The sequence below is a fragment of the Caloenas nicobarica genome, chromosome Z (genome assembly GCF_036013445.1).
Source record: "Caloenas nicobarica isolate bCalNic1 chromosome Z, bCalNic1.hap1, whole genome shotgun sequence".
Taxonomy (NCBI): Eukaryota; Metazoa; Chordata; class Aves; order Columbiformes; family Columbidae; genus Caloenas; species Caloenas nicobarica.
Genome location: NC_088284.1, coordinates 106,040,478 through 106,064,786, shown reverse-complemented (window position 1 = coordinate 106,064,786; position 24,309 = coordinate 106,040,478). Strand labels below are relative to the sequence as shown.

The window sequence follows — 24,309 nt, the reverse complement described above, 5'->3', positions numbered from 1 at the left end:
AACAAGAGTCAGCTCAGGCCACGCTCACAACTGCAAACCGCACCTGTTGCACAAGGCAGGCGCCAATTTTTGTTCCCATTTCCATCCTTTCCAGCAGTTTCTACTAAGAATAAGGTGGCTATAGTAACAGACATTCAGAAAAAGAAAGTGGCTTAAGCAGTAAATTCGTCCTGTTGCAGCTGTATTTCCTCAGAGGCTTAAACAATCTGGTTTTTGGCCTTCACTGGCTTTATGAAGTATGAAGAACATTACGGTCACCCCAAACACAAGCGATGCCACCCTTCACTCTCAGTCCTGTCCCCAGGGAGCCTGGTGGCAGCTCCTGTCTGCACTGGTCTCTGTTACCATAATGCATGTTGAGTTTTGTCCAGCAAAAAGAGATTGTTTCGATAATTAAATTATGGTGCTCAAGATTGCTCAGAAAAACAAATCTAGATTCATTAAACATTCAGAATTTAAGGACAGTCCTCAACAGCCTTGTCTCTGGCTGCTCAGTATGACCACAGCCTGAGTATAACCACTGAGCCTGACAGCTCCGGGAACCACACAAATTTCCCTATTTATCTAAAGATTCGCTGGGTGAGAGGCAGTAAAAGGCACAGTGGGAGCTCCCTGCCCATACCATGGCTTTAAGTTGGAGATTTCGTGCTCATTTAATAGTACCTATCTGTAGCATTTACTCAGTTCAACAAATCTTCTGGGCAGAGTTGACAAAATTCCTTTTTAAAATAATACAAACCTATTTTCACAGCCAAATCAATTTAGAGTGTTACACCTAAAGCACATTCTGATGTGTAAAAAGGAAGTAAAACATCCTCCACAATAGAGATAAAGAGGAACAGAGTATCACATCAGGAACACACTAATTAACGCTCATGAGCCTAATCTTCTAGGAATACAGTTATACTTAGTGTTAGATGAAAAGAAGGTTATGATATTAAATTCATGGGCAGAAAACAGGTCTTCAGTTTGACATATCACTTAGATCCTTGGCTTTGCTGTAAATCATGTTGGTTCTTCACTTTACGGAAGGTGCCCACTCGCTGCAGGACGCAGTGCACGGAGCACCCTGTGATCAGACGGCACGCACAGCTTCTCCACGTTCATTTTCCCAAGAGTTTCTATTCTACTGACAGCCACACCGCCACCTCTGAAATGCTAGGCTGAATCTCAGACTGGAAATTTAAAACAAGTATGTAGAGCCAAAACTTTTTCACTTGACTGGGTTTAGTTTGGGGCAGTAACCAAAACTCACCATTTCCATCACTCCAGTAGCTTATACAGAGGAAGTAATGATATTAAACTAACTCCTCACAGGAAAAAGATATCTATATTTTATTAATCCTTAAAGTCAAAATATTGTGCTAGCTTTATCAAGAGGTGTATCTCTTGCATTTTTCCCCCAATAAGTTTAAGACAACTTCTGTATTACCTTTCTGGTTTTTTTTAAAACATCAGAGAATAACACTGTTAAAACAAAGTTGTCTGCTTCTCCTGACATTCAAAGACCTTGCAGGTGGAAGGAAGTTCAAAAGAGTTCATGTAGCTAAAACCACAGCTTTTTCTTCAGAATCAGCCACCTGACCTGAAAGCATACAAATACCTTGTATATACATAACGAGATTAAATTAATCTGAAATAAAATCTCTTCCCAGGCACTCAGTTCCATGGCTGGCTTGTTTATATCAGTCATACTGGTCAAACATTTTAGTGTGTAATTATTATGTGGTTAAACTCCATTTTGGAGATTACAGCTACTGTTAGACAAAATGTTTTCCTATTAGCTTCTCAGCTACTGTATTTTCAGCTAATGAGCACTAAGGGAGCAATTTCAGAGATAAAGATAATCCTTTCTTCTATGGCAGCAGTAGAAAATGACCCTATATATTCCTTTGGTACTAGTTATATATCAGAATGATGAGCAGCATTGTATCCTCCATGGGCATAAAGTGTGTGAGAATGTGCAGGGATGGGTTTCTTGTGATTTGAAGATGAAGCATCAAAATCTCGTATTTTAAAAAAACGAATTAACTAACAGTAGAGTATGCTCCATCTGTTCTAGGAGTCAAGTTAGAACAGTTACTCCTTGACTGGAAGTATTTCCCAACAATGTAGGAAATGACAGCAGCCAGAAGTAACCTGTGACAGGGGGTCTCCCAGGTCACCCAACAGCCAGGGACTGCAGAAAAGGGGTGCCAGCAGGGCAGTAAAGTAAGGAGAAAATACCGACTCTGCCCCTCGACTTCATCCTCACAGCTTTAGAAACCAGTGAAACCTCTGCTACAGCCACTCGGTCTGTTCACAAGGAGCTTTGTAAAAGGGAAGACGCAGGCTCTGCATGGGCACTCTTTCTGTCATCATGGAAATTGCCTCCCAGCCCACGCAAGTGTGAGTAAGGAGGAGTGGAACGGGCAGAGCCGTGACTGAACCGCATGGGTAGAGACCTGGAAGGGGAATTGTAGTTCTCATGCTTTACTCTTCACTGAAAGACTAGAAAACTCGGCTAAGCAAGAGTATGCTTAGAATGCGTAGGTATAAAGCTATTAAATGACAAAACTAAAAACACAAAATGCAACCAAAGAGGAGCCACAATTGAAGAATAGAGAATGTGAAACAGATTATACTCCAGTACTAAACTGGAAGAGAGTGAACAGATTCTTGAGCAAAACACTGTGGCTTTAGAAGTCAAGGGACAGCTACTATAAAAATAAAGGTATTCTACAGCTACAGAGCAGCATTTCATCAGCAGGTGTTGCCCCTCTGAAATCCTACTTGTCAGGGGAAAGAGGCTGCCAGGGAGGGAGGGAAGCGGGAGCCGCCTGCACAGCAAGGCGGGCGCTGAGTCCTACAGGGGCTGCGGAAAAGCGGCACTGAAAGGACCGAGTCTTCTCAAGGCTCCTGCCAAAGTAAATGTATCCAGTCTTTTGTTTACAGTAGTCTCCTGTGCAAGTCATTTACCTTTGCTATAATGGCTTCCAAAATTAGACTTAACCAAACAAACCCATAATGGCTGAAGCTGGAGAACTTTCTGTTTCACGTTCATCCAGCTGGTTCGCTAATGCAATGCCTTAATCCACAACCTTTTCATTTTGTACGAGACAGGCTATTTCTAGCTATTTTTTCCCCTATAAAGCAGTGAGTTTACAAAAGGAAAAAGCTGTCTGAATCTCTTCCTCCTCTTTTATCCTTCTTCGAAGACTAATGTTAGAATTTGCTATGATCAGGTCTTGTTTAAAGAATTTATGTGGTACCAATGACCCTCTACCTTTTTAGACGGTTACCACAGAAACCAGCTATTTACCAGACGCAACACACAAGGCAGACAATACATCTTCAGTCAACTTTAGTAATCAAAATTCACTGTACTGGCTTACTAATATTTAACAGAACTAGGTACTTTAGGACACAGACCTTTTTAAAAACAACAAAAGTGGAGCGCAGCGGGAGGCCCAGCTGACTCAGCTCTGACATACTCACTGAGAACAGCTTTTCAGCCATCATGCAGAACGCGGCTGCACTTCACGTGGGCTCGTATCTGGCTGTGTAAGTGCATAAAAATACAAGGGAAGCAAATCAAAAGGAGATGTCCCTATTCTTCACTAACTCAACACAAGCAAACTTGAACTTGGGTTTATCGATCCCTTCTTGAAATCCCAGCAGTCTCTGAAAGAAACCCAACCAAACGGTCCATCCTGTCTTCGCTTTATAGCCTCCCCCCAAACTGGGCAATCTAAACGCTTTTTAATTTTAAAAACAATACACAAAAAAGATATCCTGTTAAATAAGTAATATATAACGTGCATTGAAGAAGATATATAGTTAAACAAAACGATGATAAATAAGCATCAAAGGAAACAGGATCTTGGTCAAAAGAAGCACTCTCAATCCAAATGGATGTTATGATAAGCAATGTAAGGGACTTTCCCCCTCGATGCTTTGTTCATTACAAAGCTTGTAGACAATCTCCAGCTTTTGTGTTTTATAATAATCCCCACAATGCCAAATGTCTGGGATATGCAAGGAATCTGAATAAATAATATTATAACTCTTCTGATACATTGTGTCAACCCTATCTCACCCACAATACATCACCAAATACCCCTTTCAATTACACACAATACTCACATTTAACTGAGATATGTATGGGTGATTGTTCTACAATTTTTATTCCAGCTGATTAGCAAAAGTAGCACTGAGAAGGAAGCAGGATAATGATGCGGACTATGAAATTATAATATTAATTTTTTCTTAGGACTGAATGCACAGTGGTTAAAGGGTGTTAGAAACAGTCAGATTTGGGGCTTTTTTAACCTGGAAATCACCTCCATAAAATTTCCCGCTTGGCAGTTAAAAACTTCAGAATTCTCATTCAGGAAAACCAAAACAAATTGTGATATTATAGGCCAGCTTATTTAAAAGTGAGAAAAACAGTTGGTTAAACAAAATCACTTTGGCTTTCTTCAGTTCAAAATTCATCTCTGTCTCTATGAGCTGCCACAGTAGCTTGAGGCGAATCTAAATTGGGTCCTTTCCATCCCACTCTCCCATACGGCTTCTGCTTTTGGCTGAACTACATCTCAACTACCTAACGTAATTACTTAAGGCAGACATATTAGGTTGCTAAATACTGGCAAAATCAAGTAACCTATGTGCAGGCTGATCCTGATTCATTAAGCTGAAAAGTAAATTGGTCTGCAGACCACAGGTACCTACTTCAACAAAGACTACTGCTTTCTTGTCCAAATGAAAGAGCTACTTCATGTATAAATAATACACTTTCCTGGTTAAAGGTCAAAAGAAAAAGAAAAAGAAAAAAAGCATTCTGCATCATTGGATCATTAGGCATGTACATTGATGGACATGACTGAGTTTTCATTACTAGATTTTCAGTGAACCAGTGCAGAATGAACCCCTCTTGTAATGCCTGGTTCACTACACGCGGGTGTACAACATGCATACTCGGATGTCCTCCTAAGTAACTAGATGCAATGTATTTGCATCCAAACTCAGCTACCTGATCTCACATTTTTGCTTGCAAACAGTAATTTCAATAGGCTGATAATTCAGATTTCTGGAACTTAACCATATTCCCAATAGTCTCTCTAAATAAAAGATCATCCACGGAGATGACGTGACTACTGCTGTACTTTCAGAATAGGGAACGATCAGACTTCGGTTTGGTACAGTACATCACTAAGACTGTAGAGGCAGTCTAGTTTGTATTAATTGCGGATTATTACTTAACAGAATGTTTCTTATTACTGGATTTTTTTTAATAATTCACATGATAGCAACTCCTCTTTGAAGAAACAAATACCCCTTTTTCAAAACCGAAAGAAATGACAGACCAAAAATAACTTCATCAGCTGCTGAAAGGATGCTTTTGAATCTTTCAGCTGAGCTTCAGATACCTGCACAATCTTATTCCCCACCAAGTTTACACAGTATCCTGTTCTAATACTGTTACTGGGAAGATACTGATGCATTATAAAGGCTTCAGAAATGAGTCAGGAAAGCAATTACAAGGATTGAGAAAGATGACAATTCACATAAGAGTTTTGGTGAAAAACCTCAAGTAGTTCAGTGTTTTCCTTTAATGCAGAAAATAATTTCGGTGTGTGCAGGTCAGGCATGTCACTGCAGTCCGCCAGACAGGGGTAGGAAGTTAAAATTCAAATGAAAAATAAAGTGTATTTTTTAATTACTTCATTAATTTTGAGAAATGACAGGAACTAACAATCAACAACCTTTAAGTCTGAAGTGGGCTCTCCATCACAGGAAATTATAAAATCAAGATTGGTTCTAAGATACACTTTAAACTACTCAAACACTAATTTTAGGGAGTCCAACAGCCTCTGACTTGGAGGAAGTCGGCAAATTATTTGAAATAGCCCTTCTGGTTTTGTGAATCGTGACTCATAAAGTAGTCATCTCTGTTTTAAAAGCGATCCCAGCAAAGGAAAAAAAGGAGATAGACAAATCAGGACTGGGGAGAGGAACAGTCAGGTAAAAAAGAAGAAATTACCCAGAACTGTTCTGAGAAATGCTTTATTTATTTTCTAAGAACTGTATGGAGAAATAAGAAATGATAATATTTGAGAAATTTAAATACTAAACAACCACAACAGGCTCAAAGTCTGCTCAAAGCTTCTCCCATGACTATTAAAAACAGAAATTCAAAGAAAAAGCTCCTCATTTTCATTCTAGAGAGAAAGTTCACAAGTCCACAATGCTGCTAGAGTAGAAGAAAATATGATTCCCTAGACAGAGCGTGAGAACAGAACTCTAGAAGTGGACAGTGGGAATTTTTATAATTATTAGTTTTTGAAAGCCCTAAGCTTTTACTATTAGTTGATTCAATCTATGACGGAGCAGGAGGATGAAAGAATACCGCACAGTTGTGCTCACTTCTTGCAGTGGGGAGGAAGAAGATGGAAAGGTACCATCTGTCAGCAGGACTCAGTCTGGTGATACACAGGGTGAATGATGGTTCCCTTCCCTGCAGTGGAAGAGGAATGGAAAATGTCAGCCTGCACACACTGCGAAGAAACCTGAGCTATCCTAGCATAGCCTATTAAAGAACAGTTATCGGAAAGAGAAATAATATCTCAGGCTGGAGAAACTGGCCAACAGGACACTCATGAAATTCAAAAAGGCAAAAGCAAAGTTCTGCACGTGATGTGGAAGAACGGCAAGCACCAGGACAGGCTGGAGGTGACTGGAAAGCAGCTTGGCAGAAAAGGACCTGGAGGTGCGGTGGGCACGACATCGACCATGAGCTAGTGCTGAGCCCTCACCGTACAAGCAGCCAGCAGCCTCCTGGGCTGCGTTAGGACAAGTGCCACCAGCAAGCCAAGGGAGGTGACCCTTGCTCCCTACTCAGGAGGCCACATCTGAAGTGCTGTGATTTAAACTGGGCTCCCCAGTGCAGGAGAAACATGGACAGACTGGAGCAAGTCTAGAGAAGGACCCCAAAGATGACAGAGGTATGTCACACAAGGAGAGACTGGAGACTTTAAGCCCAGCAAAGAGAAGGTTTGGAGGTGTATATATAAATATCTGATGGGAGAGAGTAAAGATGACGGAGCAAGACTCTTCTTGGTGGCACCTAGTAACAGTACAAGGGGCAACATGCATAAACTGACATACAGGAAACCACATGTAAGCAGAAGGAAAAATGGTTTTACTGGAGAAAAGTGGTAAAGATACTGCAACAGGTTGCCCAGGCACATTTTGGAGCCTCCATCCTTGGAAATAATCAAAACTCAACTGGACACAGCCCTGAGCAAGCTGCTGTAGGTGACCGTGCTTTGAGCAGGAGGAGTTGGACTAGATAATTTCCAGAGACCCCTTCTAACCTCAGCCATTCCTGTGATTAAGTGATCTCCAGATGGAAAAAATATAAAATAAAAAAATAAATCAAATGAAGACGTATCTTTTCTGAGAAAAAAATGTTTCTAACTTCTTACTGCTGAATCATATAGTATGAAATAATGCCTCAAGCTTTGAGCAAGGAGACACCTAAAACCTCTTAGCGCTCTGCCAGTTTCACTTACAGAGCTCTTGGACAGACTGAAATGACAGGAAGACAGAAAAATGTTAACATATTTGGAACACTCTTCAGTTGTAAATTCCATGGATTTTGACAGCATGTAAGTGTAAATATCCTCTGATTCAACCTTTTAATTTTGTTTGAAATTGTAACGTGTTGTAATTTATTTGGGATAGCAAAAGACCAAAGCAAGACAGATAAAGGGACTCCATATTTAGAAGAATCCTTTTACTTATTACTCTCTACCATTTGCAAAGCATGGTGCTTAAAGCTTGTTTTTACAATCAAGCCCTATGAAGAACTGGCAGCTACAAGCTGATCTGAAAAAAAAGAATCATCACTCCTTTCTCCCAGCCTTCAAGGAAATCCCTAATATACTCCAGAGCATCTGGCATCAAAGGCCTTGGAAGAGATAGAAAACTGGCAGAACTAATGGACTGACCACTAACCATAAATGCATTTGAGAGTCACGTCAAACCATACATAAGTGGGGGGAAAAAAAGTGTCAAAATTTAAAAATAAAATTAAAAAAAAAATACATATATATACACATACTGGAGATGGATTGAGGCAATCTGTGGAAAATAGGAAGCATTCTTCCTGAAGGTGGCTAAGAAGGATGAGTGGGTAAAACATCCAGAGTGGGATTTAGGTAAAGAGATACATAAGGAAAAGTGGGTGGTTTAAGAAAGTTTATCATTTTGTGAACAGGATTGTTGACGATGGTTGTCTACAAAACCCTATCTGCTGCTATCACAATCTCTCCATGCAAGAGTTATATTTATTAGCATATTAATTTCAAGCACTCAAAATTCAGGCAAGCACTGAATTTCCACAAAACTTGTGAGATTTAAACAATCCAAATACTCTTCTCAGTTTTGCCTCAGGTGTTCACAACGATCCCACATGTGTGAGCTGTGTATTTATTCACTTTTGAGCATGTGGCTGTAAATTCCTAGTCAGGAGAAGCTGGGAAATAGGTTTATGAAATCCTTATCATGTTGAATATCATGCTATATTTCCAAGCATCAGCATGCTTTTCAAAAAAATACTTAATTAAAAATCAGTGTGCTGCTCCACAACGGATGAAAGGTGAAAAATGTCCCTTTACAAAAGATAGTAGTTTAGCCTTCAACGCACAATCTTACAAGAACAATGAAACATATTCTGCAGTACCTGCAATGCCCTCTCAGACAAAGATGCCATCTTCAACCAAAAAAATCCTGGCATAAAATATTACCATTCAATAAAAAAATCATTATTTGGTCCCTTAAGTAGCCCCTGAAGTAGAGGGCTGTGGTGAAAATTTATCAAGCATTTTCCTCCAAATGGAATATACGCTCCAGTACCCTAAGAGGTCTATAGTACATGAAATTTTAACGGAATTGTTAATGTCTTTGTAGGTTTTATAATACCACAAAGAGATACTCATCATATGCTTTCACCACAGCAGATAAATGCTAATGCCTATAGCATGCAACACTTTCATAGTGGTTTTGAATACAAGCCATCTTCTACTCTCTTGGTGGGCAAATTAATGGCATGAATAAATTTTGTAGTATCTCCAGATAACACTCTTTAGCTTCACAAACATGATCAGTAAATTCATGATGTACAGAAGGGACTACGAATAACTTATTATGTGGATTCCCTGAAAGGTCTACTCTGAGAAACGTGAAATGTCAAAGGTCTGGGAATTCTCGTATGTGAACCCACACCTTGATGTGGGAAAGGTTTGTGGAAGATCCTAAAGGCCAGATGTGAGGGTCCCCCTTATCAACAATGTCATATGTTAAGTTAAACTGAAACTAAAAGAAGCGTACTACCTGGAACCACAAGCACCACTCTGATTACAGTAAATATCTTTTTAAAGGGCAAGACATTTAAAAAGTGATGTTTAGAAGTGTATTTATCAGAATAAAGAAACATGTATATTAAAGAAGTCATTTTCAAGTAATTTCTGTAAATATTTCCAATGTCACAAAAGTGAAAGCTACTTCAAAAAAAGTCTAGTCATAACTATGCATCTATAGTTCCCTCTGATTAGAAACAATAATGATTTCACCAGACATTAAAAAAAAAAAACTACAAAAAACAAACCAACACATACACCACATAGCTTTTCTCACTATTCTAAACTGGTGAACTATATATTTACTTTTGCTACAGTAAGAAAATTTTACTAATTTTATCTTAAGATGTTTTCTTTAGAAAGAAATGATGATTCAGAGCCTGCTAATCTCTCAGGAGAGATATGTGAGAAAAATACTATTCTCTCTCTTTAAAGGGGAACGTGCAGGCATTAAAATACATCCCTGTATTTGAGCTAAACAAACCTTGAGCAGACATACACGGACTTGGACAAGCTAGAGAACAGAAAAGGAAATTCCAGTAGAATTACTTCAGACTTGTTCAGTTTTTGGTTTTGTTTTCATTTTAGGAGTTTTTGACCATGTACAATCTCTCTTCAACCTACTCCTACCTCGGTTATCTGGCAGTTTCGAGTTCCTTCATCTGCAAGCCAGCTAAGCCTCCTGCTTCAAATTCTTTTCTGTCAACTCTAGCACACTACAATGTGCCTCCTGGCACACACTGTTTGTCCATATGAGTTACTTAAACAAATTGCCTTCCTTTTGTATAATGTGCTGAAGTCAACAGCCGCTGAGACTCTTAAATTATGGGACAGCACCTTGAAGCCATCTTACAAATATAGCTTGCGTTGAGTTTGGGCAAGGAGCAATCCTGTGTTCGCTGGGCTCAGCGTAGCATTTGCGGGCTCCCAGGAGATGGTCCATGCAGTGATAGTGCCTGGTCACCAACGCCAACACCTTGGGAGCTGGTAGGACCAAGTCTACCGCTAGAAAAAAACCATCCCAGCTGCAGTTTGATCAGTGCTGCTCGAGTGGCTGAATGGCACTTTGCTGGTAGGTGGATTTACACTGTTCTGATTAATTTAAATGAAGTAAAGTAGAGCTTATTCAGAGTGCTCTTCCCAAGTCCACCAACGCTGACCACTCGTTAAAACAAGGAAGCTCCCCCAAGTTTCATTGGAACAATGCTACCCTTCCCGTTTTCCCATGTACAGGGACACTGACAAGATTAAAGCACTTCCACAGCACACACCAGAGAGCTCAGCACTGTTGAGTAGCTGCTGTGTAGGGAGTGAGTTGCTTTGTTTTGGTGCCTTTTTGTCTCCTCCTGAAGCTAAACCCTTCCAAGAGGCTTCAATGGGTGCAGTTTAGAAGGTAAACTCAAAGGAATGAAGGAGTAGTTGCTACCTGGTTTGAATGAATGAAGGTCACTCTCCTGCTTTTTTGTGATTTTATCACACAGCTAAATATAATGCATGTAACTCTATCCTTTTTAAAAAAGGCAAGGTTAGACAAATGGCCATGAAAATAAGCACATATTCTACCTAAGGCCAGGTTTCTGCATTATTATGCAAACTACACCTAAGGTAATCAGCCCATGAATCTGAAAATCAAAGGTTTTCTCAAGGTGAATAAAGGCTTGTTAGAAGCTCCAAGCCTAGAGTTCGGTGCAATTCTGGAGCTCAGCTTCTGCTCCTCCAGTTCCAGTCGAGATGCACCCAGGTATTGTACAGTTCGTTTCTCAAAAATCAACACAATTGCCCAGGGAACCAGAAACTCTCCATTAACTCAGGGAAACATTTTTGTCTTGCAAGAACCACCTATCAACCGAAGTTAATTTACTGATTTATTTTGTAAGCATTGTGTTTCAACAAAAATGTAAGCCTGATGTTAGAAATTAATGATTTTTGTCTTACTAAATGTTGAGCCATATATAGATTAGTTTTATGAGGCTTCCAGCACAACCAAAGGCCCTTTTTATTAATGGGTACTTTATCATTTAAAACATGCATGTTTTGTTACTTAAAATGGCAAATTGCTTTGCACTGTCCTTGAAGCGCATTGCATAAATATTGTATTAAAGCCTTAGCTTACACTTCATAAATTATTTATTTTAAAATACTCTTCCATGAGACTACCAGCTGCCAAGATGTTCAATTTTCTGGTAAAAACATGTATTTATTGCAAGTCTCATGTTAACTTGTTAAAGATTTGCTAAAAGCCACACGTGATAGATGTTGTAAGAATTGTATCCAAACTAAAACCTCAGGAAGCTGAAAGCCTAATACTCCTAGTAAGTTTTATACCTTTGCATAAGCAGTTTCAGTTGCAGGGAGAAAAGCTGAAATCTTTTAAAGGAAGCTTTTAGGTACAATTTTCTGATAACCTGAAAATGACTTATAGCATATTTTGTGACGGTCAGAAAAGTTTATAGATTTCATTACATTTCATTTCACTACAGGTCTCCCTATGCCATTTCCATTTCATGTTGCTGCATTTAAACTGCTGTACAAACTTGTCCAGAGTGCTAGACATTTAAAAAAAAAAAAAAAAATCAAAAGAAATTTCAGATAATTAACTTTGATGAATGAGCATACTTTAATTCATGTCTGGTAATATTCTTGTTAATGACATGTCTGCTTAGGACATCCATTAAAAGTCCATTAACTTAACAGGGAAAGTCTAATATAGTTATCCTGGAAATTTTCTGGTGTATTAACATTATGGACTTTTAATGAATATCTGCTGTAGGAATTGCTATTAGCAAGGCTACCATTCTAATTAAACTTAGGTTCTAAGAGAGTGAAAAAAAAAAAGTATGAAGATAATAAAAAGCAGAAGTAGCACTTTTTTAAAAATTACTGTAAGAGAGATTGGTACAGGTCATAAAACATGCTATCCGTAACAGCTATAAATTAGTATGTTGTGGCTATTTTTCATAGCCTGCCATCTGATATACCCGTATCAGGTGCTTCCTTCGTGTAATCGTTTGCTGAGGACCCCATTAACTCCTCTATTGTTGAGTCGAAGCAGTACTGAAAGGCTAGCTAGGCCTTTCAGAAGGGTAGAAGACATATAATTTAAACAGGTTTTCATGAGAATATCAAGTAAAAAGCATATTTAGGAAAGCTGTTACCTGTGGGCATCCAGCCTTGTTATCAATCCATCTGAACCTTCATCAAGTCCTGCTACATTTCTGCTGACATTCACAAAAATACAGCAAAAGACCTACTTATATGCATATGTGTATCTCTTTGATATATACATAACTTCATGTGTACATGATGAAACAACCTACTGATATACCTATTTTTTCGTACTTATCCTTCACCAAATCTTCCAAACCAATCATTTTCCAGAAACTGTCATCCCAACCTCCATCTGAAGTGTACGTCCACTTGCACACTACTGTACAGAGGGACCTAGAAAAGAGACAACATAGGCACAGAATCAGGCAAACGAACACATTTGGTTTTAAACGTGTGACTAGAAAGAAGCTTGTGCAAAACGATCTCTTCATTCACTGGTCAAAAATTCCAAGCATACTGCCAACATCAAAAAAGTTGGTTACTGTTCGGAGTGCATGTCTTGAGATACCTTAAAAGGACCTTATGTTTAAGATTCTTCTCTGCTGAAACAGCCCCTGGTCTGGCCACTTCATTGCATAAATCAGTCCAATAACAGGCCATGCATATTCCTAGAAGACAGCACAGCAAGAACATAACAGCTCTTCAGTAAGCAGCTCAGAGAAAGATTCCTGCTTTTCCAGGTTGTACCTAAATAGCAAAATGTTTTGCACACTGTATGTCCTCAGAAAAACTTTCTATTACTTATGTTCAAGCTAAATTACAATTATGGGAGATTATGTCTGCACTGATAATTAGGTTAAATGGCACTGCCTCAATACCTGCAGGTACAAAATGCCTTTATCACGTGAATACGTACAAGGAAAACCACAGCCAGTAGAGCTTCTGCACAGCACATGTTCAGGTACCACTGTCATTAGGTCTGTGTTTTGGCAGAAGCCGATGACAATTCAGCAACATGCTGAAACAGCATCAGCCATGAAACAACTGAGTGTGATATTAAATTCTTCTTTTAAATCTAACTCCTGATAAGCTGATCCTGAACTTCAGTGTGACAATACAGCATCACATGTGACGTTACCATTAAAACACAGTAATAGAAACTAGCAAAGAAATCAGCAAACAGAGAAGCTATTTTTATTTACCACGGACAAATCAAAGCTAAGGCTTCTAGACACTGATCCTGTACACACAATAAAGTCAAATAAGAAGAGGAAGAGCCTTTCCACACAGCTGGAAAACTATCTGGACCTTGGATTCACCACATTTTGGGAGTTTACAATGAGAACCAAGGACGGACAGGGAGGGCAGGATTCTCAGGGGGTGGGACAGGTGAAGGCTCTGTTCTCAGTGTCCATCCTCTTATGTGACACTGAGCGACTGGATGATTATATGGATTGCCCATACTGCCATCTTCTTATCCAGGACAGAAATGTATCTTTTAAATGCATCACGTTTCATTTCCTTCTGTTCTTTTGAAGTCACCATGTTTTTACAACCAGAGGACTGGTGATGTTCATCCACAATCCTACCATTGCCAAGAGCAAAGAATGCACCTTTATAACAAGAGAATTTATTAACATTACACATTTGATGGGAAAAAAAGCAACAGAGATAGCTATTTATATCCTTAGAAATACTGTGGAGATTATTTCAGGGTTACTCTTCAAACGATTTTGAACATCCCCTCGCCCTGTTTTTTTTTTTAAAGAGTTTTAGATCAGGCAATTACAATTTGGTATCTGGTTTGACAACAGCAAAGCACATGACCTGTAATTACAGCAATGACAATGTCAATATAAGAAGTTTCAATTTCCAAGGATTTAAAAGACCAGCACATAAATCTAGTTAGGACCTTTGACAAAAACTGGGTGAATAAATAAATTCCCAGCCGAAGAAAATACTGGGAAAAAAAAAATATTTACCTCAAATCAGCTCAAACCTCTCATTAAAAGGAAAAATAAAGACAGAGTATTTGAAATAAACATCATTTCATCACTTCAGGAAAAATTTAGACATAAAGAGTGAAACAATAATGCATCGAGTTTTCCCAAATATGGTAAATACCAAATCATAACAAATTACCATGAGAACTGAACATGTATTTTTCTAATTAGATCGATGCTATGAACTATTGCCACACCCTTAGAACTGCTCTAAGGCTGAGAGCAAAATGTCACAGCTCCTCACTTCCAAAGATCACAAAGCAACTCCTGAGTCTCTGTGCTTATCCAAAGAAGAACTGGTGCAGCCTTTCTGGACTCCAAAGAGCAATTCTTCACTCCAAGGAACACCACATTACACATACAGTCCCACTGAGACAGTGGGAACAGGGATAGAGCAGCCCCTGCCAATCCACTGAATTCCAGCATAAGGGAGCTCTCTTACTGGATATGGCTAGGCTGAACATCCTCTCGTATGAAACGGCAGTGGGGCTGTGAGCATTTTCATCCTCCTTGTCTAGATTTATAAATGCAAAGTGCTTACAGAAAAAAAAAGGATAAATAGATGATTTCTGGTTGAATTTTTAACACAATATAGAAAGAATGGACTGGGAAGGACACCTCTTCCCAAATGAATTAAGTGGCAGATCTGTAAGTGGAAGGTTCTGATATGAAGACCAACCTCAAATCTGAGCTAAAACACTAACTGATTATGTTGGTAGGTTTTTATTTTCATGGCCACAAAAACCTTAAAACCCTTGTAAACGCAGCCCAAGCAGTTACGCTTATCTGAGATTTCAGCTGCTTATTCCACTCATGCTGCTACTCAATTGTCATGTAAAAATTACATGTTTAATTGAACAGTAGAGCTTTATACAAATCCTTAATATCTAAGAGAAAGTATTATCCTATAGAAATGCATTCTGGTCTCTTAGATAATAGTTCAAGAAAAAATATTTGAGATGCCCGTAATGACGGATTAGCTTCACTACATGCTTCAAAAGAACCTGGATGTGTTCAACTCCAATCCCTACCACTTACCTGATGAGGTCCTCTAATACTTACTCAGCTGCTCAATTTTTACGTCCTAGAGAGCTGTATGTACATGTAGAAAGGGTAATTTGTTCATGGTTTTTCACCTTTGAATACCAAGGGCATATAAACATATTAGCTTTACGGGTAATTGCTCAGAAATTCTCCTCCAGAGTATCACTCTAAGAAAGCGATAGTGGGACACTCAACTTGGAAAAACTATATCCAGAAAGACATTATGGTGAAATGGAAGCTAAGGAACCAAATCATTACTTCTACAAAGAAAGTCTCAACTACAGAAAATTTTGTATTTCACAGCAACTCCTAAATGTTACGAGATGAAGGGCAGACATTAAACATAAACAACATAAACAGTACTGATATTCACTGTGGTATATTCCTTTTTTCCAAACTATTTGGCAGCATTGCCTGAATTATTTGGCCATAAACACCAGAGTAGCACTAGCTAAAGCTGGATGAACCAGATGGATAGAAGTAAATGTTCCTCATACTTCATTACCAGGATCAACTGAGTTCCAAAGGTGCTGAGTTAACAGGCAATCATTTAGGCAACAGTCCTCTCCCAGCTCCCTGCTCTAATACAGCACTTAAGAAACTGTGATGGTGCAGAACCCCTCAGCAGCACAGACCAGATTTAGCTAGGCTGAAATACCATTAATTTGAAAACTGTTTTCCTCAAGCGTATTCCCCATACAATGAAATGAAAGATTGCCTCTCTCTGTTCAGAACAAAAAGTTTTTCCTAGAATACTTCTCCTGAAAAAAACAACCCTTTTGCATGGAAAACTTATTTTATGTAAACCAGATTTTCAACAGGAACATGATTATGTTTACCATTTCTTACAAATTCTAGTCTACGAGGAACTATAGGATCTTCTTGCATTCAACAGCTTTAAAAAACAAAATCTCTGCCACGTTCATTACAAAGTAGATTTGGCTGGGCACAGCATATTACACAATCCTTTCTATTACTGTCTAGCTCTGAGTTTTTGCACTTCTCTTGCTAAGGACTGACTGTGGATGTGCTGAAGTCTTGTATGATCAGAATCTCAGCACTCTGAAAAACCCATCAGCAGTATGTCCTCATAAGAAAACCAGGAGGTTCAGGGAGTCTGTAGTGGTTGAATACACACTGGTAATTCCCAAAATGCTATCTGGAAGCAACTGCTTGCCCCCACTAACCTTCAAAAGGATTCAGGGCAACTAGATTAGTGGCAAAAGTAAATCTGGTGTTCAAAGTCAGTTGATATATGGCTCTTCCCACATTGTCTACCCATTCTGAGTATTATCTCACACTCTGTTGTACTTCTTAGAGAGAAAGAGATCAGATACAATCAATAAATAAAGGGAAATACTGTACTTAGTTATCTCCATCAAAACGTACCTGGAAGATCACGTCACAAAAAACTTTCTCCATATCTACTTAAGAGTTGCCAGAGCTTCACACTCTGGTCTGTTCTTTGCTGACACCAACTCCCACACTTCAAAAGGGCTAAAGCAAGGCTGCGACTCCCAGCTCTGCAGAGATTCTGCCCTGCCTAGGAGAACACTTGCTATTTTTGACAACAAAATACAGTGGGGGGGGGATTCCATAACTGCAGTGGTCTCTGCAATCATCCTAATTATGAGTATAGATTAATATAAAAGGCCTACTAACAAAGATAGTTACTATAAGAAGCAGGTTTTTCAGTGAAAAATAACCCCATGAGGCATTTATACACGACCTTCCATTCAAGAGTGTTGGTACAATACTAGTTGGACTGGAAAATGAGTCAGCTACCAGCTTTAATGGCAGAGAACCCTGTCTCAACCATCTTCAAGTGAATGGAAGCTTTGCTCTTGATTCCAAAGCAAGAGCATTTGCTTAATTCATCCTAACTGCTCACGAACTAATTAAAACTCATTAAAGTAACTAATTTTGCAGGCATCATTAACAGTGTAACAGTTTAATCACAAAATATGCTCCATGGAACACTTTCATGAGAGTGATGCGGCGGCGATGAACTGAAACCAAGTGCACCTGCTGCAACAAGCAAAGTCCTACAGATGCTGGGATAGGGTTTAGTCAGGTCCCAAAAGAAACAGCATGCACTAGGCTAAAGTAACTTTCTGTGCTCTGTCGCTTTATTTATTTAAAGGTACAAAGAATCAAGAACCAAGAAAGCTGTATGAGGTTCTGAAGGCAAGAAGGAGACCTGAAACAATGGAGTGTGACTGTCAAACATCAAACATGTTTTTCCTTTTGTTCTGCAAGCTTCAAATTTAAAACAGATTTTGAATTCAAATAGAAAACCAGGGCTTAGGTTCTGCTCAAGCAAACTTCTCCAGATACTGACATCTGGACCAAGCTGTCAGTGTCCTCCCAAATTATGCACCCCACAGTCTCGAGGGTTTTTAAAAAAAACAAGCAATTCACCACTCTAACACAGTCACAGATCTGACTGTGGTTTTTGCAAAAATGTTCCAGACAAAATAACTGAGACACATACTCCCAGCATTCAAGCTTTATATGAAGCAGAACTGGGCACTGGTACTGCAAGAGCCTGAAATACAGCAGAGGTTATCACAGAGCAAAAGGAAACGTGATTATTCTCTGCCTCATTATGGCTAATGCCATGTACATTAGTACATGATCTTTGAAATAGAACCACGTTATTAGATCCACATACGCCACTGTTATCCATACCTGTCACAGCAATGTCTCTGCCTGCCTGGTGTATTTGGCGGCTTTGGGGTAAACGGGAAAAGAAGAGGATAATTTGTCCTAAGGGAATACTTCTCCAGTAATAGGAGAAAAAATGTGACACCTAGTCATTTAGTCTTGAAATGTATAAAATGTATGAGATGCTGCCCATGTTAAGTGTTTGCTAAAAAGCCTCAGAGAGCAGTGGCTTGAGCTCCCAGCAGTGTTAGAAGAGCTGCACCTGTTGTCACTCAGTTACTACACAGATCTCTCAGGCAGATTAGTTTTAAACCACAGGGCCAAGTAAGTCTGGGTGTGCTCTATTTTACATACCCTGTCTGCATTTTACTCATTTCACCTATTCAACAGCTCTTTAATTACATATGCACAAACCAAAACATGTCAGGGTCTGTTCCATCCACCCAACTGTGCAAATCCCAAGTTCCTAATATTTACAACACACGGCTTTTTATTATTCTTGCCTTTGACCCAGAGCCTATGAAATTCCTGCCTGCCCAAACCCATTGTCTTAGTATAGCAGTGCAATATGACTCTTGCCTGAAAACGGTTTTCTTCTCCTAACAAAACATTAAACATGCCAAACAAAAAAAGGCAGGTGGGGAAGCCTGCTTGGGACAACTTGCAGACACATTCCAGTTGTACTCAGAGGCCTCAATGTTCAGTCTTTGCATGTCTGAGAACTTCAAGCAGGGCAACGAGGAAATTACGGTGTTCGACGTAAGCAATTCTACTGTCTTCATCCTTTCTATGCTCTGGATAACACTTATATTTATCATAAATAATAAAACATAGACTGCCATTTCAGGTTTTTTTAAGAAGTATCACAGCAAAAGCAAAGCTGTCTCCCCGATTCGAAATCTTCACTAAAACTGTGGAGAGAAAAAAACAAAAGAGATATCATACAGATAAGTATATAGAAAAAAAGTCTAGGATTAGTTTCCTTCCTTCTGTATGATGCAATGAAATGCCAGTATTTGTTAACACCAAGGTCAATGGCAATTTTGTCATATTTCACAGGTGAAATAGAATTAAACTCTGTATCTCAACCTTCAAGAGTTAATGTTTCAAAAATTATTTGGATTTTACTGAATTTGACTCCATTATACCTTTCCAAACCCTTTCAAGCCAAATTTTTAGTTGCAAAAAAATTATACTGAAGTACTTATATTTGGCCTAAAGATTGTATAGGTATTCTTTAAAATTTGTGCTTGAAGTACTTGTTTGACAAGATACACTATTCCCTCCATTTTTTTCTGAACACTGCTGACTCAGTGAACTTGTATGGTCCTAAAAGACTTCTTGACAATCAACAAGACTAAATTTTGGTGTGAAAATCTGTGAACTTGTAATCGGCTCTGTTGGCTTCACATCTGGAAAGTCAGAAGTCTCACCGGACTGGTGGCACAGCTTTTACCTAAAAATGTAAAACAGGTCTCCCTTCCACTACCCCACATCTCCCTGCCAAAGCAGATTCCGTGAAAGAGGAAAGTATTCTTTTAGGTAAGATGAAAGCTCTTGGGGAACATCAGGTACATCACAGCCCTTGAGGGACTGGTATCCATCCAGTCTCTGACCAACAGGCGTTAAGCATTACACCAGGACTTCAAAACTGATTTATCAGACAAGGAAACGCAGGGCGCCGTAAGAGCTATTGGGGTTTGTCCAGTTTCCACATAGATGAAATGGAAAGTTTCTCTTTCAAACTTGTGAGGTATTAGATCGGACTTCATCAGTGCTCCAGGAGACCTGCACTACAGATCCAAGCACAAAAATGGTCCCAATGCCTCAAGGGGGCAGCTGTCCCCAGGCAGGTAAAACCGCAGATGTGGCCACAACTGCTTTTCTTATGCAATAAGCAGAAGCTCCAACTCTGGCAAAGGTCGCACCACGTGAAGAAAAGCACTGGCTAAGCAGGTTTCACAAATACTGCAGAAGCATTTCAAGGCAGATGTATTACCAGGGGCTTTTAGGTCTGTTGTGAGGATACAGCATGTAGCAGCAGGACCCTTCTGAGCACACACCATCTCATGGGCATGTAAAGGTCCCAGTCACAGCCTCTAGCAACAACCGGTGAGCAGGAAAGTCTTTCAATTAGTAAATAAAAAAAATTGTTTCTGTAAACGAGAAAGAGTAATTAACTCGAACCTCACTCTAGGATTTGGTGTTCATGCTTTAACACTTAGGATGTTTTCGGCTGGCTTTTTAATCACAGAATTTTCTAAGCAAATACAGTGCTTACTTAAAGGCATAGATTTTATTGTACAAAAAATACAATTCACATTTGCAATTTTCTACACCCACATCTATAATTAATCTCCTCTGATTCCAGCCACACCCCGACAAGATTCCACATTATATTTAAACTCTGAGTGCCACTGAGACAGAAAGAAAAAAAAGAACAACAGGATCATTTTCAAAGACTACATAGCAGTACAAGGTTTCAAAGCAGCAAAGTACTTTTAACTCTGGTATCAACCTACTGACCACCTCAACCAGAGTTAAGGGTGACCTCCAATTACAACCACAATAAGCACAGAAGTCTCTTGAGAAATATGAAGTGTAGATGTTTCCTGTACTCCAGAAGAGGTGTGAGACTGATGTTGTATTACACAGATAAACCTCGAACTTAATGACATATTGTTGGCAAAACCACTTCCGTGACATTCAGACCCTAATGATCAACCCACACAAATAAAACGCTGTGTTGGATAAGGCACCTTAAAAATGTAACTTTTGTATAGCTTGCTAGTGACATGAAAGGATGAATTTGATATATAACTGTTGTAAGACAGCTGTCATGTTTTGCTTTTTCATAAATATACACACAGACACATGTATTTACACACATAAGGATATTGACTTTGGAAGGGGAGAGTGTACCTGTCTGTAATTGTTTGCTGTAATCTATTTAAACCTGTCCTTTAAAAAATATAAATAAATGTATCATCAAACACTGCAAATGAAAAGAAAGTCATACAACAGATGATGAATCACACTAGCTAAAATGAGATGATGTTTCTTTTACTATTTGGAACAGAGTGCAATTAAAAAAAAAAAGTGTGTTTCTCATTAGGAACACACTAGCAAAAGATTTAAAGGCCTAGACTCTTGAATTCAGTTTTCCTAGAAGAAGTTATGTCATCAGACCTGAAAGGAACCACCCATCTCAACTGCAACATATCGGGTCAGAGTAGTCCCTTGTGTACAACCAGTAATTTCAGTGGATTCATACCAGTGATGCATTTAGCTAAACATGTTCAGTTGGACCAGAAAATACAAAATAAGAATATTGTATCCACCCACACACACCTCACCATGTCATGAGGCAATGGGAAGCAGTCAGGAGACTGCTTGCTTTTTTTATTAATTTCGTTCTGTATTATATTACAGACAACCAACCAAGATTCAAGCCCATTGTCTTCGGCATTGTTGAAAAACACATAATGAGACACAGTCCTAGACACAAAAATGTATTGTCTAGACGAATCAGACATAGCATGTGGGATTGGAAATATTAATCCATTCCCTTAAAAGATGGCAAACAGAGGCAAAAGAAATGAGTAACTTGGCCAAGGGTCAAAGAGTAAATCTCATTCAGACCCCTGAATTGAATTTTGAACTCCAGAAACTCAGCCTAAAGACCCAGGCAGAAAGACACCATTCAGATTGTATGATGTTGAACATTTTAAAAATCTTCCTATGCACAGCTACAGTCTAAATCTTTAAATGTGAGAGTAACAAGAAGCATGCACATATATAAATTTGAATCTCTTTGCCACTGTAAGTTTTAAAAGCTTAATAAGCAGAGGAGAGGTTATAAAAATAATCCAAAAATGGCAAGGCAAATGAAAAGCAAAACTGGAAATAAAGCCCACATATCGAGCTGCTCCAGTCCAGCAGCCTGCCCTCTGGACATACCTCCTGATATTATGCAACATCAGCAGTGTTTCAGTTCAATTTATTCAGAAAAATACACTCTTTCAAGCTCAGTATTTCAAATAAATCACTCTGCAATAGGAAGTCAAATAATTTTTTCAATTAAGAGCTTGTATTTAAAAAACTTATCTTCTGTTACCTTCTTCAGGCAGTTAAAACTTCTAGATGATTAAAACTGAAAGTATTGCTATACAGAGTCAGTACACAGCTTTCCTCTGGAAGTCTAAGCTAGAACACATTTACCATAGTTCAAGGCTTCATCAAACACTCCTTGAAGTTAGTCAAAAGATTAAGCCAAGACTACAAGTAATGGCAAAAAAAGGAAGCCAGGTTTCAGGCAAGCTCCCTCACCACCACACAGCTTTTGATGGACTGAGATTACTCCCTTTGGCATCATAAATTTCTCCCAGCACAATAACGGTAGCACACCACTACTCACACCCACACGTGCATCACCTCCACATCTGTCGGTACCAGTCGGTGCTGCAGTCACACAGATCCTCCCATCTCTTACCTATGTTCTAATAGACTTTATTATTCCACAGGATTGGCAGCAGCGGGCTAGAGGAAGATTGTGGTTATTAGCTCCATGACACTTTATCCTTCTCCTGTGTGAAAAGAAAACGTGGGACATATACCACCAACATCCATGTTCAGGCAGCACAAAGACTTAGGAAACACTGTGGACTTTTCCAGTGGTTTAGAAAGTGTGGCACGATACTGAGGGCAAAGTCTGGCCAGCAGCCATGTGGACACTGACACCCTATGCACTGACTAGTAAAGCAAATCTCCACATGAGCAATGCTACACGTCATGGTGTGGTTGCTGCTGTTTTTGTATAATTGAGTAAAATTAGAGTGGTGAGAAAAAAATCACCCTTACAACCCTAACATTGATACGTTGAGAGAACTATTAGTCCAGAAATCTCTTCACAAGTTCACTATAAAAACACATTTTACTAATTTATGAGTAAATAACGTATCTATTCCTAACATCAAAACTGCTGAGAGGCTAATTTAGCACAGTACTTGAACGTATGTGTGAGTATAAAGTCCTGAAGAAATGTCAGTGGATTTAATGGGAGTTTTTGCCAGCTTAGTCAGATGATGCTGAACTGGAACCCAGGCTGTCATGCACTTGTGGCCAGACAAAGCCTAAGTGAAACCAGAACAGAAGCAGGGCAATTGCCAAGAGTACTGCAATAAAAGAAAGTTTTAATAACTACATTTTGATGCAAACTGATCTGATTTCACACATTGAACTCTCAATATTGAGCCCCTCTTCTTTACTTAGGCAAACCACCTTTAAGTATTTCTCAAGTTAGGACGACAGGATTCGGCTGCCCCATGCACCTGAATCAAAGATGCACGTCAGAGACTCCTACACAGGCAATAAGGTCTCTTTTTACCTCCCATCACAAAAATCAGTTCACTTAACGTATACTCTTAAAATCATGAGTCATTCCTAAATACTAGATAGATTGGGTCAATATTTACAGTCATTAGTATCAATTTTTTAAAAAGTTTTTGATGGTTAGATTTATGGTAAGTCATTTAAATCAAAGGAAAACCAAGATGGCTCATTTCACATACATCATAGGCTGTACTGCACGCTTGAATTTTAATCTTTTATACTACAGTATCAGTGTATATTTAATAATAATAATGGTTCAAGTTTACAGTCCTTTGGAATTGTACTCATGTAAAAAAAGAAGGTAAATTTTTGAGCAAATCTCAAAAGGCAAGGAGATCGACAGTATTATTTGGATAGCTGTATGATTTTGCAAACCAAAGAAAACCCCACCAAATAGAACCACACAGAGTTCTGAAACAGGTAACAGGAGTAAAAGCATACATAAATTTCCACAAAATTAAGAATGGGGGGAAAAAAAAAGAGCTTATTTACATAAGTAGGGAGAGGATTGGGAGATGAATACAGAAAATAAGGAAGGCTACAGAGTATATAAATCAGGTGTCATAATTCCTCAGAATACAGCAATAAAGATGGTCAAAACAAGACAAGCAACCATTACGCAATTGAAAAAGGGCATGGGTATTGCTTGGACCAAAGCCTTAACAGGAAAAAATATTTTTTTTAAAAAAAAGAGACTACATTATATGGATATCTAGACTACTTGCACTCATAATAGAGAGAAATACAAGGGA

At 38.9% G+C, this 24,309-nt stretch overlaps 1 protein-coding gene across 4 annotated transcripts in view; it reads right to left on the bottom strand.

Moving 5' to 3' along the window:
* FGGY (FGGY carbohydrate kinase domain containing) overlaps positions 1 to 24,309 on the bottom strand; it is a 308,149-nt gene that overhangs the window by 72,680 nt on the left and 211,160 nt on the right. For all 4 annotated transcript variants that reach the window (XM_065657199.1, XM_065657198.1, XM_065657200.1 and 1 more), the window contains one exon: positions 12,730 to 12,845. In XM_065657199.1, the coding sequence (XP_065513271.1) occupies positions 12,730 to 12,845 (116 nt within the window). The remainder of the gene's footprint in view (positions 1 to 12,729; positions 12,846 to 24,309) is intronic.